Source organism: Elgaria multicarinata, chromosome 7, assembly GCF_023053635.1.
Source record: "Elgaria multicarinata webbii isolate HBS135686 ecotype San Diego chromosome 7, rElgMul1.1.pri, whole genome shotgun sequence".
Lineage (NCBI taxonomy): Eukaryota > Metazoa > Chordata > Lepidosauria > Squamata > Anguidae > Elgaria > Elgaria multicarinata.
The window spans coordinates 99,463,827-99,482,625 of record NC_086177.1 but is presented as its reverse complement, the minus strand read 5'-3'; the positions used below and the strand labels follow the sequence as shown (position 1 = coordinate 99,482,625).

Here is an 18,799-nt window from a genome sequence, read left to right as displayed (position 1 = left end):
GTCTTTTTTAAAAAAACTCAATTGAACAAAGATAATATGTAAGAAATTGAAACTAGCAAAAAGTGTGAAGAACAAGGTCTAAAGCTGTAGTGTCCCAAATGGTATTTGGGGAAACCTTGTGAAGAATTCCAGAATATATTTGAATAAATCTGCATCCAAAACATGACATTGCTTCGTCATGGTTTTTCTTTTGAGAAACTTTGTCTAGTATCAATCAAAATTTATTTTAAGGAGTTGTTTGGGCAACCTAACACTGTTCTTTTCTGGGGGGTATGTTTTTAGCCCTGTGTCTTCCTGCCTCCCCTGGCAGTATTTTAATTGCATTTTTAGAACGTTATTAAAATAGGGGTGGTTGGGGGGAGGAAGAAAGGGAAAGCCGTTGTAGACTCTGAAGTACCCAATAAACGTATCCTTCTCTGACACAGTAGCAATGAACACATGGGATAGAACAAAATGGCGTAGAATGGGAATGACATGGGGAGAGCGGGAAGTGAAGAATCTGTTTTTGGCCTACAGAGATGGATGTGGTTGGTTCTCTGTAATCTCACTGAGATGGTTTATCTGGAAACCATGTTTTCTTTGTCCAACTACCTGTTTGTCATAGTCTCTTTTGTTTGCCATGCCTACATACATGGAGAATTGTTTTAAAGAGAAACCTGTCCCTCATGTTTTATGTGTGCGTGTTTATGGGAATTACAAAAGAGAGAGAGAGAGAGAATTAATACAGTTCTCCACACACAAACTTGTTTGAGCATTATTTTGTGATGTACTTGGATCGGTAGTGGTGTTATTTTACCCCCTCGTTTGCAACAAGCCCTCACAAAACAGCTTACGATAAAAAATAGCTAAAAACTAAATGATGGAGGCATAGCCCTAAAAATTCTTGTTCTACAGTGAAGCATAGGGCCAATAGTTTTACAAGTTTTCTCTTGGTAATATGACCCAGAACCACACTGGGAAATGGTCCCCTTTGGGATTGGATGTTTAAGGTAGCAAGAGCTTTTGAGATTTAATTACACAATAAGATTTTTAGATTGTATTTCATAATTCCAGCTGGCTAAAAATGGCTTTGGATTTATTAGATTTGTTGTGCCAATTTTTATTTGAATTCTTCTGGATGTGCTGAAATTTTAGTTTTTATATTTTAGTTTACATTTTACATTTTAGTTTTACATTTACATGCAAGCTGTGATAAAGATGGTAATAGATAGTTGTATAAGTGCCATGATGCTAAACAGAATGTATGAAGAGGCTTTTTCTTTGGAAAACTGTTTTTCCTCATAGGTCTTGAATTTAATTGCAGTTCCATTAAGTCCCTAATGTTCTGCTATACTATATTATCTTCTGTGTCTATTTCCATACTTGTTTATCAACAGTACAGGAAGCACTTCAGTAGTCTTGGATCAATATTTTGAGGTCAACACCATTTCCAAGAGGAAAATGCGGCTTCCATTGCTTGATCCATTTTTATACATTTGTGAACTTTTAAGTGATGTTTCACCCCAGGGATTCTACCCTACCTCTTCATAACATAAATGAAATCATGCTGGAGTATAAAACACGGTGAATCACTTTGAACAACAAGAGATGATAGTGGAATTAAAGTTTACTTTGTTATTTTGCCCTCTTTGGATCATTGAATAAGGTTTGTTATAGTGGATTCTCATGGTTTTAGACAGTGGCCTGTTCAGACAACATACTAAGCCATGGTTAGGCTGCTAAACTTTTTGCAGCAAATGTTAATGAGGGTGGTTATGTAGCCACCATGGTTAGGAATGGTTCACACAACATTGCTAAATCATGGTTCGCACAACGCGCTAAGCAGGATGTTTAGCTCAAAATGCTTAAAAATCGTGGTTTAGCATGTCATCTGGGTCATCTGGGTAACAGTTGTCAGCCTAGTTTTGGCTGACTGGAATAAATTCTCCCTAGAGGACCTCGTCTGAACATGGCCCGGCTTTCTGGCTTAACCACCATGGTTAACTGTGGGTTCATGGCCTCTCCCTTTCCCTCTTATCTCCCAGTTTCCTTTCCTTTTCCCAGTTTTCCTGTAATCATAATTTGCCTTGACATCTGAATCAGGCAAACTGTGATTAACGCTAATCTCCAGCTTACAATTTGAAACCAATGGCCTGGATCCAACAGTGTTTTTCAACCAGTAGAATGGAAACTACTCACAGAATTATTTACCCCTCAGCTCTACAGTCCCCTCCTAATCTGCTCCATAGCATTGGGGGCACAAGCTTGGGGGGCATGCAAGTCCCATTTTGCGAGTAGAAGTCCGCTCATGCAATTTTGGCTTTAAGCCATAGTTTGCAAAGCCACTTCAAATGATAATTTTCAAATCATAGTTTAGAGGTTAGCAACAACCATAATTTGCTCAGTTTGTATGTCATAGTCAACTTCATGAGGACAATAAACATGGAATTGGAGGAAGAAGAGAATGTGTGAGAATCGAGGAGGGAGCATGCAAACCAATGCCATGTTAACAGTCCTCCAAACCATGGTTTTTCATGATACTGAAATCAGAATATGAACCATTGTCATAAATCTAAATCACCAAGTTGTATCATGTTGATCTATCATCTAAACATTTGAAGGACCAGCTTTCAAGACCCCATGAAGAAGTTGGAACTCTAGCAAAGGCGAATAAATTTAAAACAGTCTGAATACAACAAGTTTTGTTGGTGTGTGTGTGTGAATAACACTTCAACCACAGTCATTTTGAAATGTGAAAGAATAAAGAAGTCACAACATGAATGGAATCACTTCGCTTCTCCAAGCTAATAATGATGAATAAGCACTAGGAGTGCTAGAACACTGGTTTTGACTTCTTTTATTTTATTTTCCTGTATCAATTTTTGTATCCCGCTATTTCTCACCATGCTCACCTTCTCGACAGCTGAGGCACTGGGTAAGTCTGAGCTGTGCTGTATCCCTGGTGGCTGGTCAGTGTGACACTTGCTGTGGTCTCTTTATGGTTGTCTAGCTGCCTAGACTTTAATTTTGATTTTTTTAAAAAAAAAAACCCATACCTTTTGGACTCGAAATCCAAGAGCAGGTATTAAGGTCCATGTCCTCCTTATTTATTTATTTATTATTTATTTATTTACAATATTTATATACCGCTCAATATGATTCCGAAGCGGTGAACATACGCATAAACAGTAAAAAGGAAAGTTAAAAAAGCAATTAACAATTGTTCAATATAAAACAAAGGAACCAGAAAAACAGCAGCTAGTCAATTGAGGAAGGCTTCTCGAAACAGTTGTTTTCTGGAGGGGCAGGAAGCAACCTAGTGTTGGTGCCTGCCTGACCTCCAGGGGCAGGGAGTTCCACAGAGAAGGGGCCACCACACTAAAGGCTCTTCTCCTGGTGGATTCAAAACCACTAATGGTCCCACCAGCATCGGAAAATATTTTGGGCCCCTTAGCACTGGCATCAAAATTTTAAGTTCCATCCCTGCCTTCAAATACTTTCAAGCTCTTAAAAAACAATATTATCTATGCTTGGAACATTTTCTCATCCTGATTAAGGGTGTTCAGATATCCTAGTGTGTATCTCTCTTTCTTTTTCATGGCGTGTGTACGATGGAAAGTAGCTGCACATTTTACTAGCTTAGAAAGGAGTTAGACTATGCTAGTTAGAATTCTAACCCAGTTCTTGTAAGCAAAGTGATTTCTAAAGGATTGGAGTGGCAGACTTTCATACCTTGGCTCAGAACTGGGTCAGGTGTCCAAGTGGCCTCCAATTTGATTGGGGGGCACTGATAAGATATTTTTAAATTCACATCTTTTAAAGTCTAGAGCCTAACATCATTAGTGTTTGTAACCCCTCGCCCCTAAAAATCCCCTTTCTCCCTAAAAAAAAAAATCACTTGCATGTTATGCCTGATATATGAATTCTATATATTGGGAATTCCTTCTTGCTACTTTTCATTACTGGCTCTCCAATTATGGGTTGAATTAGAGATGGCTGACTTTGAATCAGGCTGTTGGGAATGGAAAATGATTGTCGTGCATCCTAGAATGATGTGATCTTCAGAAGGCTTGCAGCAGGAAAAATCCATTAAATGCTGCTGGTGGTGTAGAACTTAAGGAATTCCTACCAGATTCCCTGGAGTTATCACCAGTATCCCAAGGTCACAAAGAGATCTTATAGGATCAGTTGGGTCTCTACAAAAAGACCTTTGTGCAAGGCCTTATCATTCTGAAATGTCAAATCTTTCTATAGTCCTGTTGCTTCTAGGCACTCCTGGTACCTCTCTGTCCTTCAATATCCGGTAAAATTGCAAAAAAACAAAACCCTGAGAGCTAAGTTACCAGTCCATAAGAAGACTTGCTCCTTGCTGCAGCTTCCAGGTTAAACTGTCAGCCTTGGCTGCAAACATTGGCCTAACGGAACTTGGACTGGAGAACCCATCCTCCAGATTGAGCATGAGGGACTGCTGTCCATAGGCCTTGTGTTGTTCTAACATCTGACCCTCCTCCTCCTCCTCCTCCTCCTCTTCGTCCTCCTTCTCCTGGTACTCTGAGTGGCTTCCCTGCTAAACATGTGCTGCATACATGTGGGTGTGTGACTTGGCAAAGTGCCAAGTCACGTAGTGACAAATATGTATGTAACCCTGTCTGATGGCACACAGTGCTCTGTGCGCATTGATAAAACAATCTTCCTGTGTTTTGGTTGACCCCCATCTATGGCATGGAAGCATAAGGGGAGCTAGCACCTGGCCTGTTGGGGAGCTGTTACGGTGCAAGGTCCCTGTTAAGAGTGCCCCAGTGTATACCTGTTGGAGTGCTACTGATATTAAATATGATGTGGAGGTTGGTGTCTTCCTGGCATGCATTCCAAATCGTGGAGACAGAATTGTATAATAGATTTGATCTTTCTGCTTTAATGCGCTCCTGGTTGCACTTGTATGGCATCTTTCAACATGTGCAGAAGTAGGTTTAAGGATTTAATTTAGATTTAGTGTATTCTAGTAAAAGCTTCTGCCATGCACAATTGCACTTGAGTAGACAGGTACTTCCTACCAATGTTCAGGATTTGAGTTTTTATTTCCCCCCCCTGCAGTTCAAAGCTGATACATCCTTGGCCAGGCAACTCTGGTCTTGGAAACTCCCAAGTAACCTTCAGAGGATAAATGGGTTTGCAGAGAGGGGATATTTCCAGCATGAACAATGACTTTAAATGAGTTTAAGAGGGGCAGAGAGGAAGGTAGGCTTTGGGGACCATGACCTAGGAGAGGCCATCACACAGGGTGGAATGGAAGCATGGGTGATTATGGGTGTAGGATACATGAACCTAGAGGATTCTGGGTAGCATTTTTAGGTTAAATAGACCAAGTCGAGGTTGAAACGATGCTTGCCATGTCTTGTACCGAGTGAGAACTGAAATGGCAGGACTGGCTCTTGACAGGTGGACTCGATAGTGGTTCAAGGCCCTGACAAGTGCTACAAACGATCAACCTCTTGCACTAACCGTGGTCCTTAATAAACCTCTTAATATAAGAGGAGTAGTGGGGACGTAGCAGTTGGAGGTAGTAGTTTAGGGTTGTAGGGAGGTAAATAAAGCTACTTCTGTCCTATGATGCTTGGTCATGTAAACACTTAGGGTTCAATCCAATTGGGGCTTTCTCCTGATGGAAGCAGTTCCATCGGTGGAACTGGGGTGTGGGTGTGGGTGTGATGAACTTCCCTCCTCCTTGCAGTCCCTCGCACATCCTCAAAACCTCCTCCAGAGCATTCCAGCACCACAGAGGGTTGCTGGGGAGAAAAAAGCAGACAGGTCCCTTCACTACAGCAGCTTTCCTCTAGCCAGATGCAGGCTTTAAGCCTTCGCATGTAACTGGGCTTAGGAATATCTATCATGCCTGTTAGACTTTATCTCGTGCAGTAGCATTTTCTGTGCGTACGTATTTATACCAAAGAAGCTTTTGTGTGTAAAATTTACTGTCTGTGAGCTTCAGCTGCATTTACGTCAAGGTGTATTTTTGTATCAAGATTCCCCTCCTCCCCTCCCAATAAGCCTTCTGGACCATTTCATACGCTGTTTTTCTGTGAAATATATACTAGGGTACTCCACCAACCTCAAAAATCGTCAAGAGAAATGTATTGCTTTAATCAGCTGCTGTCTTGTGCCAGCTTCGATTTTATTGATGCCTCTTTATAGCAGCTTCTCCAGGGAATTCTATCAACTTCAGTACTAAACAGCACTTTAAAGATTCAGTATTTGACTGGGAATTCAAAAGATGCTTCGTAATATGGTGGCGGTGGCGGCCATATTGCTGAAATGCATTTGGCAGGAGATCAGAGCTGTGCATACATTTGAATGGAAATATTCCTGATCATTTGTGATTCCATGGCTTGAATTGAATCGATTTGCTTATTTGTTTTTGCAAAATTGATTCTCTCCTTAATACCTGTTTGTGAAACGTTTGTCTGTGTATAAATACCGACTCTCCCTATACTGTTTAACTTTTGCTTATCAAGTTGCGTTGATTTTAAATTGGAGAGCTAATGGCCTCCTACTGAACTGTGGTGGAGCACAAACTGGTTCTTAGTGGGCTGGTGAGTCCTTGGAATCCATTGACGAGTTGTTTCACAACTTCAATATATAAAAAAATCAGTCTTCATAATTCCTACCTTCAGGCAACCCTTTTCACATCAATTTCCTGGCCATGAAGCCCTGTGCATCTGCTCCTGAACTCCTGCAGAAGATTCAGGGACATGTTCTCAGGTGCACGGTCACATTGTTCAGTAACACAGCCCTTGGTTTGCATGGCGAACTTCCAGAGTTCAATCCTGTTGAAAGGTTCAGGTAGCAGTTAATGGGGGAGGCACTCTGTCCTCCACAAATTTGTCTAATCCCCTCCTAACGCCATCTACATTAGTGGCTATCACCACATCTTGTGGTAGTGAATTCCACAGTTCAGCTATATGCTTTGTGTAGAAATAAGTGCCTCATTTTGTTTGTCCTGAATATCCAGTGGATAACCTTAGGTTCTAATATTAGAAGAAAGAGAGAAAGAAACTTTTTCTGTCTCTGTCTGTCTCTCTTTTCACTTCCACCACACTGTGCCTAATTTAGATGCCTCTATCGTGTCTCCTGAGAAGAATGTCTACTATTCCTGATCCTTAAGGAGCACCCCTAATAAGCTGCCGCAGAATCCCAAAGGCCCCCTGAATACCAGTCTAAGTCAGGACATGGAATAACGGGCTCAAGTTAAAGGAAGCCAGATTCCAGCTGGACATCAGGAAAAACTTCCTGACTATTAGAACAGTACGACAATGGAATCAGTTGCCTGGTGAGGTTGTGGCCTCTCCCACACTAGAGGCCTTCAAGAGGCAGCTGGACAACCATCTGTCAGGGATGCTTTAGGGTGGATTCCTGTATTGAGCAGGGGGTTGGACTCGATGGCCTTGTAGGACCCTTCCAACTCTGCTATTCTATGATTCAATATAGCTTGAATTCTTCTCATCTTGTCTTGTGTATTTGTCAAAAAAACAGTCTTTGAACCTGAACCTTTTTTTCTCTTTCTCTTCTTGTACTTATCTATGTAGTCTCTTCTGAATGGTCTAATATGAAATGTAAGAAAACTGATTTGTATAGAGTTTCGTTAGAATACTTCTGATTTAAACCAAAAATGAAGGCAAATTTACACTAATAGTCGGGCAGGGGGTTAATTGAAATTGGATTGGTGTTGTGCTATCAGCTTGATTGAATCTGCATGTAACATAGAAATATATTTGCTATGTACTCCTGGGTTGCTTCATTTGTGAGCAGTGGAGGCTGAGGCCTCTGATGTCGGTGGGGAAGTGAATCTGTTCTAGGTTTCAGTCAGAACTGTAGAGCAGCTATCCAAGGATAGCGCCTTTCTGAGTGAAAGCTGGAGCAGGTTCACTCGCCCCACTTACATCAGAGCTACCAGCCTTCACTGCTTGTAAGTTTGGCTGTGTGGAATAAGAGATCCAAATATTCACGGGCTTAAACAGCTTGGGTCTAAAACGACTTCTGCTTTCTTCTGTTGCGAATAGGTAGAGGAGACATCCAGCCTCAGCTAGACAGTGCATTACAGGACGTGAATGATAAGTACCTCCTCCTTGAAGAAACAGAGAAACAGGCTGTCAGAAAAGCCCTAATTGAGGAACGTGGCAGATTCTGTGCATTCATTTCTATGCTGCGGCCTGTGATTGTGAGTTTCGTTTCAAGCCTTTCTGTGGTTCACTTGCATGGAAATAAGTTTTGAATCTCAGAAGAGAGTAGAGTGTTCCTGACATAATGTATTTTAATCCTGAACCTTCATTATTTCTTAAGTATTTTCAGCCGCTTTTTAAAGCTATGTTTTTACAAAGCAGTGCACAAATGGACCGAGACAAGGTACAATGCAAATAGTGTATATATAAAACAAATGTACGTAATAGTTGAAAACGCTGCTCTGGACATGTCAGTTGCTCATGATCTCAAAGGCAGCAAGGAAAAGCAAGGTCTTCAAGGCCCATCTGAATGCGAGTACAAGGGACTAGGTGTAAGTCCATTGGAAGGAAGTTCTACAGTGTTGATGCCACCACTGAGAAGGCCTTGTCTTTTGAGCATGTCAGTCTAACCAGTCTTATCAATAGGTACTTGAGAAAACAAAGTTGACAGGGTCAGAACATCATGTACACTCACACCAGAACTTTAGGCTGCAATCCTAAACACACTTATCAGGGTGTAAGTCCCTCTGAACACATTAGAACTTGCTTACAAGTAAACTTGCCCAGGACTGTACTTAAAACAACTGGACAAAGCCACAAGATCACTCACTGGCAGTCTTGGGCTGGCCTGTGGCTGGGTGTCCTTGGGAGACATGGACCCGTCCCTTTTCTAAACACAGAAGTGAGAGTGAAACTTTTTGAGAATATTTCCCCACACACCCCATTGCCTTGTTTGGGCTTGCTCAACTCAGGCTTGGTCTGTTCTCTCCATATCCCTCATTCATTTGGTGCCCACACCTGATTTGTGTCGAGCGGAAGCACCAGAAAGCAAGGGGCTTTGAAGCCCAAAATAATATGTGCGCTACAGAAGAGGGGTGGGCAGACCGCTGCCTTGACAGATCTTCTTTGTTTTTTTTCAAGAACAAAAAACCCTCTGAGCCACCATTTTACACTTAGAATTAAGGAGCAGGGTACCTCTGAGGACATGTTCAGCCCTAGAACACATACTAGAACACAGTCCTTTATCAGTGGAGGTTGGTGGCTCCGATGTTAGTGGGACAGGACTCTGCTCCAGATTTCAGTCAGAACTAGTCAAAACTCCAAAGGAGCTAGCCAAGGTTTAGAGTTTTGACTGTCTCTCACTGAAACCCAGAGCGGATTCATTGCCCCACTGACATAGGAGTCACCAGCCTCCACTGCCTTCCCCCATCTCTCTCTCTCTCTCTCTCTTTCTCTCTCTCTCATGCGCACACACACACACAGATTGATTCATGCTTGGTTCTCTTCCCCACCCTCACAGCTTTCTTCATTAGACTACTCTTAACAGGTAGGGAAGCCATTTAGTTGTCAGAACCATTGGGAGTCAGAACCTCTTGCCAATTCTTTTTCTTTTTAATATAGAAGCCATGTTAACATCTACCTTGTCAGCATTTCCATCTCTCAAGTCATAAGTAACTAGCTGCTTTTAATCTTTCTGAAATTTTGAATGTTTAATGCATCCAGCGGTGACTGTGCTATTTCTCAGTAAACGGACACAGCTTACACTGTTGAAGTTGACCAAAATTGTGTGCACAACAAAACTCAATGTGGACAATGCTAATTTTCTAGATTTTTTTTTTTTAAAAAAAATCTTCTAGGAAGAAGAAATATCAATGCTGGGAGAAATAACCCACCTACAGACCATATCAGAAGATCTGAAGAGCCTGACCATGGACCCTCACAAGTTGCCACAATCAAGTGAGCAGGTTAGTTTGAGGAGAAGCTAATCTATTCTATTTACTGTGTCTACTACACTCAGAAGATGTGCCAGGCCAGATATGTGACTTTTTCCTGTTCAACACTTGGAAATCTGCTAGATATAGGCAAGCAGGTAAGCTTGGGGCACAACCCATTGAAAAGTAGTTCTCTTGCTGAGCCCTTCTTCATCTAACTGGGGTTTGTGCAGGAGGACTTCCCTAAATATATACACTGTGTTTAGTGGATTCCCTGTGCCTTTGGCTTCAATCTAGGTCAGGGGTGGGCAGCTTTAGGCAATCTCAGAACCACATTCCAGCCCCCGACACTCCTGGGGGTCCTGTATTCCTGCTGGCGCCCCCACACCACTGAAATTAGTTCAGCGGCTATGGCAGCAAAAAAAAAAAAAAAAGGCAGTAAGCCGCTATCGAGACCCAAAAATACAGTATTTAGCTTGTCACCGCTGCTGAATTTCAGCCAGCTGGGGAGGGGCGCATGCAGTCTGTAATGCGTGTGTTGTCCATCCCTGATCTAGGTAGGCACTGTAGTATTATTGGCAGGATCTTGAGTGTAACCATTGTGTTTTGAAAAAGGGTTGTGCTGTGTTACTGTGGTTTGGTTTTTTTTCCAAAAGTGTGGGTGAGAGGGGGGAAGGAGAGAGAGGGAGAGGGGTTGCAATCCTGCACTCAGTTGAATGGTGAAGTTCCACTGATTTCAGTGGGATCTATGTGTACGTACATCTTAGTGCTGGTTTGATAAATGACAAATTGGTGTGTGTGCGTGTGTGTGTTTTCTATTTTTAATTTGCAGCGTGTGTGTTTTTAAAATGCTTTTCTTGCATTTGAGTAAGATGGAGAGGCTTAGAAATATATTCGGCAAGTGGGACCCGCAATAAAAAGTTGCAGTGTGAAGTGATTTTGTTCAGTGTGCCAGCCACGCCTTCTTTCAGGATACTCCATTACACACACACACCCCAGTCAGCATTCCATGGCCGCAAAGCATCCTAATTGGGCTGATTTTTAGAGGTTTGCGTTTTTTTGACCGCCTACGGTTTTATCCTAAATATTTTTTGTATTTCTGCAAAACATGAGGTTCCCCCAAGTCTGCTGATACCTCCCTTTTTTTGCACGGATGGCGCTATTTTGACTACATAAGGATCCACAAGTTTGCTATGAGATTTAGAAAGTTGCTGTGTATCTTGCATTGATAGCCTTCACAAGTGACCTGTTCCTGAATGAAGGGTGGTGGTTAATGTCATGAGACCACCCTTGGTTTGTAATGTTAGAAATAAGTGCTTTGAGATACTAGTGAAATATACCATGCTCAACGGATTTCCCTGAGATAATTGGTGGTTCTGACAGCAGTTAACTTCAGGCTCCGTTGACAAATCGCTGATGTAAATGCCGTGTGTGGCTATCTCTGCTTCTCCAGGTAATTCTAGATTTGAAAGGTTCTGATTATGGCTGGTCCTATCAGACTCCTCCATCTTCTCCCAGTACCACCATGTCCAGAAAATCCAGTGTCTGCAGGTAAGCAGAAAAGCCAAATGTCTATTTCTGAGGGATCCCAATATTAAATTCTGAACACGCATCTAGAAGCTTTATTTTTTTTCCAATGTGTTGTACCTGGATCCCATGCTTCCTTCAGAACGCGCAATGTGACTTGCGCAATGTGACTTGCGCGTTGCCTCCCAGTGACCATCCAAGCACTAATGAGGTCCACTCCGGTTTCACTTTTTCAACATCACATGCCTTTCATCCTTTCATGGGCATTGAGCTTTAGTTTGACTCACATCAATGTAATTTTGTATTTAGGATTGTGGAGTCCTGGCGTGTGCCTGAACTATAATAATAATAATAATAATTAATAATAATAATAAGCTATGAATTGTGCTCTTCTCCTTCTGAATATATGGTTGCTTGTGGGGAATATTAATTGCTGGCAGTCATTCAGCCTGTTGGAATAAAATTCTTTACTGTCAAATGCAATAGCGCTTAACTGTTCAGCACTGTCTTAATTCAGTTCAGTTTCCTCCCCCCCTTTATTTTGCGTGTGTTGGAACACCCAGATACCTTTTCTACCTCCTCCACGAAACTGTTTTCTCTCAGCTAAAACAGTTTGGCAGCATGCACCTCCTCTTCCCTGCTCCCTCCCAGGCGCACTGGTATCCTGTTCTCTCCTTTTCTCCAACAAAAGGAAGACATTCTGCCATGTGTTCTCCTCTTGCCTTTCTTTCTAGCCTCTTACCTTATTTTATTTTATTTTATTTTTAAAAAAATGCTTATCTTCCAAATCCACATGGATTGGAGAGCTGAAGCATCCTATGGCATGGTAGGCCAGGATGACTTTGCATTTCTCTCCATAGCTAGCTAGCTGTGCATGCATATGTATAGTATCTATAGACAGGAGGTCTGTGGATATTTACATTGACAGCAGTAAGCACAGGCTTTTAAAAAATGCAATATCCTGAAAAGGAAAAGGAAAATGGCTGGCCATACAATCTCAGTTAACAGTCTTATGGCCAAACTAGTGAGATAGCAAGGGATCTGTGATGAAAGCCCCTGTTTTCTAACAGTAAATGAAGCCACAGTGCCCCCCACCCCATTGTAAGTCAGAGGTCCCAGTGGCTGCATTTAAAAAGAAATCCTCAAGGCATCCCGTGACGGATTTCCTGCTGGTCTCGTCTAGTCTAGTTGCACCCATACCGCCTCCATTTGAAAGCAACTCCTTAAGTAGCAGGATCCTCAAAGTATAAAGCAGCCTGCCTATCTAATTGCTAGCATCCCCCTTCCCCTGCTTTTAGTGGGCGTTTCAAAACTATGCTACAAACTTTGATTAGGGCCCAGTGGGCCGCACATGCCTTTTCTGATGATAGGCTCCATCACAAAGTGAAATGACAGAATTCTCCTCCACAAGCCCCGTTTAAGCCCTGGGAGCTGCTGCAATACACAAACAACTGCTTTTGAATCACTCCCATTCATTTCTGTGGTTCTTGCAAGGAGAGCTTCCCAGCGGATTGTGCCCCATGCTAATTAGCTTTCTTTGGGGGCTGCCATTTCAATTCTGCACCTCTGGCACCTAAACATCTTGAGCCAGTTCTAATTGGCATCTCATAGAATAGGAGAGTTGAAAACGGCCTATAAGGCCATCGAGTCCAGCCCCCTGCTCATTTCAGGAATCCACCCTAAAGCATACCTGACAGATGGTTGTCCAGTTGCCTCTTGAATGCCTCTAGTGTGGGAGAGCCCACAACCTCCCTAGGTAACTGGTTCCATTGTCGTACTGCTCTAACAGTCAGGAAGTTTTTCCTGATGTCCAGCTGGAATCTGGCTTCCTTTAACTTGAGCCCATTATTCCGTGTCCTGCACTCTGGGAGGATCGAGAAGAGATCTTGGCCCTCCTCTGTGTGACAACCTTTTAAGTAATTGAAGAGTGCTGTCATGTCTCCCCTCAATCTTCTCTTCTCCAGGCTAAACATGCCCAGTTGTTTCAGTCTCAATTCATAGGGCTTTGTTTCCAGACCCCTCTGGAATCTAATTCTTCATTGCAAATATTTCTGTAAAAGCCCCTAGCCCAGCTGCCTCCAAGCCTCCATCACCTTGTTGCGTGTTGATAGCAAGAGAGAGAAAAGAGCCAGCCCCCTTCCATTTACTTGCCTGGTGTCCTGGAAGACATTCTAAGTTGCCACAGGCAGCCGGGCATGTGACTGTTTGCAAGTCTGGTGTAGTATAGGATTCTAGATCTGCCATTTTCCACCTAGTTACTGAGGATACTGCAGCTTCTTACAACTCCACGAGTTGCTCCCGCCAGTTCCGCCATTTTATGATTTGTGCTGCATGCCTTCGCTGGAGAACCATGGAATGTTAATTGTACTGTGCTGGTCTCTCCCCCGACCCCCTTTTTTGTTTCTTCTCCTCCCTGCCCCCTTGCCCCCCCCATCTCTCTTCCTCTTGTACCTCACAGCAGTCTGAACAGTGTTAACAGTAGTGACTCCCGGTCCAGCGGCTCGCACTCTCACTCACCCAGTTCACACTATCGCTACCGCAGCTCCAATCTGCCTCAGCAGGCACCGATGAGGCTTTCCAGCGTGTCTTCGCATGACTCCGGATTCATGTCCCAGGATGCTTTTCAGTCCAAGTCACCGTCCCCGATGCCTCCAGAAGCACCCACCCAGGTATGTCCAGGGACGGTTGCATTAGCTGTTTCTCTGCTAATGAATGTCCCCTTAAAAATAAATACGCAGTTGGAAAAATGAAACTTAGCTTTGGAATCCCCAAGAGATTAAGGACTTTATTAGAAAATAAGACACAGTATAAATGTTAATAAACACTCCCATTACAACGGCCTTTGCCCCCAGCTTATTTGGTTTCCTGACTGCTACATTTCTGTTCTGGTGTGCTGCAGCTGCTTTCTCATTCTCCCTTCCCTGTAGCAAATTGTATCTAAGCATAGCTTAGAGCTGTGGTTTAGAACCTCAGGCCTGAGGGCCAAACCTGGCCCTCCAGGGTTCCCCACATGCCCCCACCTCCTTTCCCCCAAACACCAATCATTGGGTGTTTTTTGAGCTTTTGTGCAGTTTTCCCACATTCTAAAAGATCGTTTTTGTGAACAGCCCGGAAGAGCTTAGGCTATTGGGTGGTATAGAAATGAAATGAAATAAATCAATGGATCAAAGGTTGACATGTCTCTCCTAAGGGTTTCGTTACTGGCAGCAAGAGCTTTAAGCTAAAATAGGGTGGTGCTTTTGACGCCAACCCTTTTGCCTCTGGCCACACCCACTGCTGGAACGCCTCCCCCTCCGCCAGAACTCCCTTGAAATGGAATTTGGCCCCTCAGGCTGAAAAGAGGTTCGACACCCCTGAGTTAGAGGTTGGCTTGTAGCCACCAAGAACGTAATCCTGCAGTTACCTCTTGTTGCAACAGCCAAAAGCTAATAATGCAGGGCTCTTTCACGTGTTACAGGAAAGATACTTCCCTCTTCCTGCCCCGTGTTTCAGGGTGCTTCCAGACAGAGGGCTTCTGGCACTACCAATTGTGCAGTTATTCTTGTTTCTTTCCCCTTGAAGGACTTTCTGTGATGAAAAAAATTGTGGATGTTGCAGTGGGGTAGGGGTGGAGGAGTTACAAGTGGAAGACCACGTCTTCTGGATCCCCTTGCAATATTCCTGAACGAGGCAGTGCGATGGCATGATTAAAAAGACTCGTCTGGAAGCACCCTCAAAACGAGCTGATTGCAGCTTTTCTGTAACATTTTGAAGTGGAATCTGGAGGAATTGTGCGTGCAAACAACTGGGAAACGCATGCCTGAGAGTTGCCTGTAGCTGAGACTCCACAAGTGGTGTTTTCTGAGTGTGCGTGTTCCTCACCCCTTCAGGATGTCACAAAAAATATTTAGAAGATGTGCTGTGAAGTCATGGGGACACGACTTCAGCTGTGATCGTTGGAGACGATATTAGTTTTAATTGGTGGTTGATGGTGACAAAGTGTAGGCTGGAAATGACTCTCTTCAGATTATTCAGTCATGCTGAATAATCTGCTGAATTGAAATTTAGCTAGGGTGCCATATCAACCTTCCCCAACCTGGCCCTCTCCAGAGGTGTTGGACTACAGCTCCCAGCATCCCCAACCAGCATGCTGGGAGTAAATAGTCCAGCTCATCTGGAGAAGGTCAGGTTGGGAAAGGCTGCCATATATTCTGCCGATCTGTGAATTCTTGCACAAGATGCCAGTTTCCTCCTGGTAGTTCAACCATGTTATTTCCCTAATTAATAACACCTCATCCCAAACTATTCCTTTCTAAAAAGCTTGCTCCATCCATAAGCATAATCCAATGGGGTGGTTACCTCCTTGCCATTCCCTTTCCGCCCCACTGATTTCCTTCTACATGCGTGGGGTCCCACCAATACTATTGAGCAAGCGAGACCCAGTGCTTGTGCAGGGGACATTTAATGCTTCCTAGGGGAAGCCCCCAAACGAGCTGAAATGCTTGTTTCTGGAAGGAGGCAGTTCAGCCAATCTAACTCCTTCCAGAAATGAGAATTTCCGCTCGTTTTGGGTTGCCCCAGAAGTGCTAAATTGCCATTGCGGAATCATTGGGGGCCGCTTGCGCAACAGAATTGGTGGGGCAGAAGGGAATTGGCGGGGCAGAAGTGCCCTGTTGGATTTTGCCCGTGGTTCCTTTTCTTTCCAAGGCAATACAGCTTCTGCAAAATGTTTGTGCAGCAGCATACTTTGGGAATCATTCTGTACTTACAAAAAGTGGCTTTCTTTTTTTGCTGAAAGCAGAGCCATATTTTCAGCAGAAGGTTGAATATGCCACTTCAAATGCACATGGCAGAGATTACTTGCCTGAATCCTCCCCCCGCGCATGTATTAAAATTTCTCTGTACATGTAAAACTAGCAGAGAGCTAAGAAGGATAGGCTGGAAACCTTCTCCCTGAATTGCTATTGTGGGCGGTTTATTCAGATGTGCAATTCCTCCCACATGTACATTAAAACAGTCCCACAAGGACTACATCACACAATCCTTAGTAAATGTTTGGATCTGTTTTGATTTGGAATTCTTTAGTTACCAATTCACAGATCCACATTCCACACACTTTAAAGAGGACTGCATATAGTACTTGTATTAGTGTACACTTGGGGCACTATGGGCCGGTATATAAATGTAATAAATAAATAAATACACTTTAAAAAAACACTTAAAACATAAGGAGGAAGCCTAGCAAAAGTCTGTTTTTGCACTAAGAATTGTCTAAAAACAAATGTAGAGGGTAGCACAACCCTCTAGAGCACATTTTGATGGCCTGCAGTGGGGAGAGGGAATGCCCGTCCATTCCCTGGTTCCGCTGATGGAAGGACCTCATTGGATTCTATCTTACTGTGAGTGTAATACAAACGTATTTATAAACACTTGCATAATACAGGTACACTTATCAGGGAGCTCTGATTGGCAGAATGCGTTCTCAGTGGCAAACCCTTATTTGTCTCTGTGGAATGTGTGAAATGGCCCAAGCCACCAAAAGTCCTACTGGGCTGTTACCGTTTACATCTTCCTTTGCACGGTGGGTTCCTCTGGCATTAGCTTGTATGAAGAGGTCCAGCGCACAAGTACTCACTGGGTTCACCATCACTGTTAGTTACCCAGATTTTTGAAGCTTGTTAAAGTGTGGTGGTCTATCCACCACACTAACAAGCTTCAAAATAGAAAGTCTTCTATCCAGAGCTGGGTAGAAGTTGGACCTCTCCATTCTGACCTAGTCCCATGTGGATCTCTGCTTACTAGTATAAAGAATTACTGCTCAGTTGGAACATTGGTTGTCTGAAAACACTTTAAGCCTCATTGTAGACAGAGGATATTGAGAAATATATTTTATCTTAACCCTTTCACTGATGAATAGAAGGTCCACGGCAGATCTGTTTAAAAACAAACAGAGGTCCTTAGCATAATTTCAGCATGGGCGTGAAGTGGACCATTTTTTGGGCCTGGATATTTTCGTTTTGCTTCAGTGTCTCACTACTCACAAGCTGTATCTAGTAACTGTGTTGACAAGCTTCTCAAAAAGTTGTTTAACGTGCAATGTGTCTTGTGTTTGTAACCAACTGACAGACGTTCATCTTGGAATTTGTGCTCTAAGGGCAACGTGAGAGAGAAATATCCTCACAGTGCCATATGCCATGTTCGAAAGCGGAATGCTGTTTCTAACAGTAACACTGAAATGGATGAAGCAAACATCCCATTTTGTTGGTGATGCTTTTTATGTATGGATAGTGCCCTGTTTTATGTGAGTTTGTTCTCTATCGCTGAGGGACAAAAGAATGCAATGAAGAGTTGATGTATCTCTTCTCATGAGGAGGAAGGGGAGAGGTTTTGGGATGATCCAAATCAAAATCATCCCATATTATGGACAGTTTGGAGATTTAAGCTAGTGAGCTAGAGAGAGAAGCTTCATTACAAAAGGAGTCAAAGCATCTTGCTGTTTTTATTTATTTATTTATTTATTAAACTTATATACCGCTCCCATAGCCAGGGCTCTCTGGGCAGTTTACAGAAATTCTAAAATTGAGGTAAAAACAAGTATACAAAATTTAAACTCTAAAACACAGAACATACACACATAAAGCATTAAAACCGATTAAAAACTAAACATGTGGGTAATTAGGATGTGCCGCCATATGCCTGGGCAAAGAGGAAAGTCTTAACCTGGCGCCGGAAAGATAGCAGCGTTGGTGCCAGGCGAGCCTCATCAGGGAGATCATTCCACAGTCTGGGGGCCACCACCGAAAAGGCCCTGTCCCTTGTTGCCACACTCCGAGCCTCTCTCGGAGTAGGCACCCGGAGGGGGACCTTAGATGTTGAACGTAGTTACCGGGTATATTCACGTCGGGAGAGGCGTTCCATCAGGTATTGTGGTCCCAAGCCGTGTAAGGCTTTACAGGTCAAAAGCAGCACCTTGAATTGGGCTCGGAAACATACAGGCAGCCAGTGCAAGCGGACCAGAGCAGGTGTTATAGGGTCAAACTTTCTGGTTCCCGAAATCAATCTGGCCGCTGCATTTTGCACGAGCTGCAGCTTCCGAACCGTCTTCAAAGGCAGCCCTACGTAGAGCGCATTGCAGTAATCTAACATGGACAACTGAAGCCAGGTTATCCCTGTCTAGATAGGGGCGTAGCTGGGCCACCAACCAGAGTTTGTAGAAGGCACTCCGTGCCACTGAGGTCACCTGAGCCTCAAGTGACAATGATGGGTCTAAAAGAACCCCCAAGCTATGAACCTGCTCCTTCAGGGTGAGTGCAATCCCATCCAGAACCGGTAGAACACCCCCCTTTTTATCTTCACAAAAAGGTCAGATATACCTTTGTGTGTAAG

The 18,799-nt window shown here is 43.3% G+C and overlaps 1 protein-coding gene across 7 annotated transcripts in view; it reads left to right on the top strand.

Moving 5' to 3' along the window:
- Nucleotides 1–18,799, top strand: part of MTSS1 (MTSS I-BAR domain containing 1) — a 146,002-nt gene that overhangs the window by 114,285 nt on the left and 12,918 nt on the right. For 6 of the 7 annotated variants that reach the window (XM_063131118.1, XM_063131122.1, XM_063131117.1 and 3 more), the window contains exons 7-10: nucleotides 8,037–8,194; nucleotides 9,833–9,940; nucleotides 11,361–11,458; nucleotides 13,893–14,103. In XM_063131118.1, the coding sequence (XP_062987188.1) occupies nucleotides 8,037–8,194; nucleotides 9,833–9,940; nucleotides 11,361–11,458; nucleotides 13,893–14,103 (575 nt within the window). The remainder of the gene's footprint in view (nucleotides 1–8,036; nucleotides 8,195–9,832; nucleotides 9,941–11,360; nucleotides 11,459–13,892; nucleotides 14,104–18,799) is intronic. The other variant, XM_063131120.1, reaches the window with a different exon arrangement.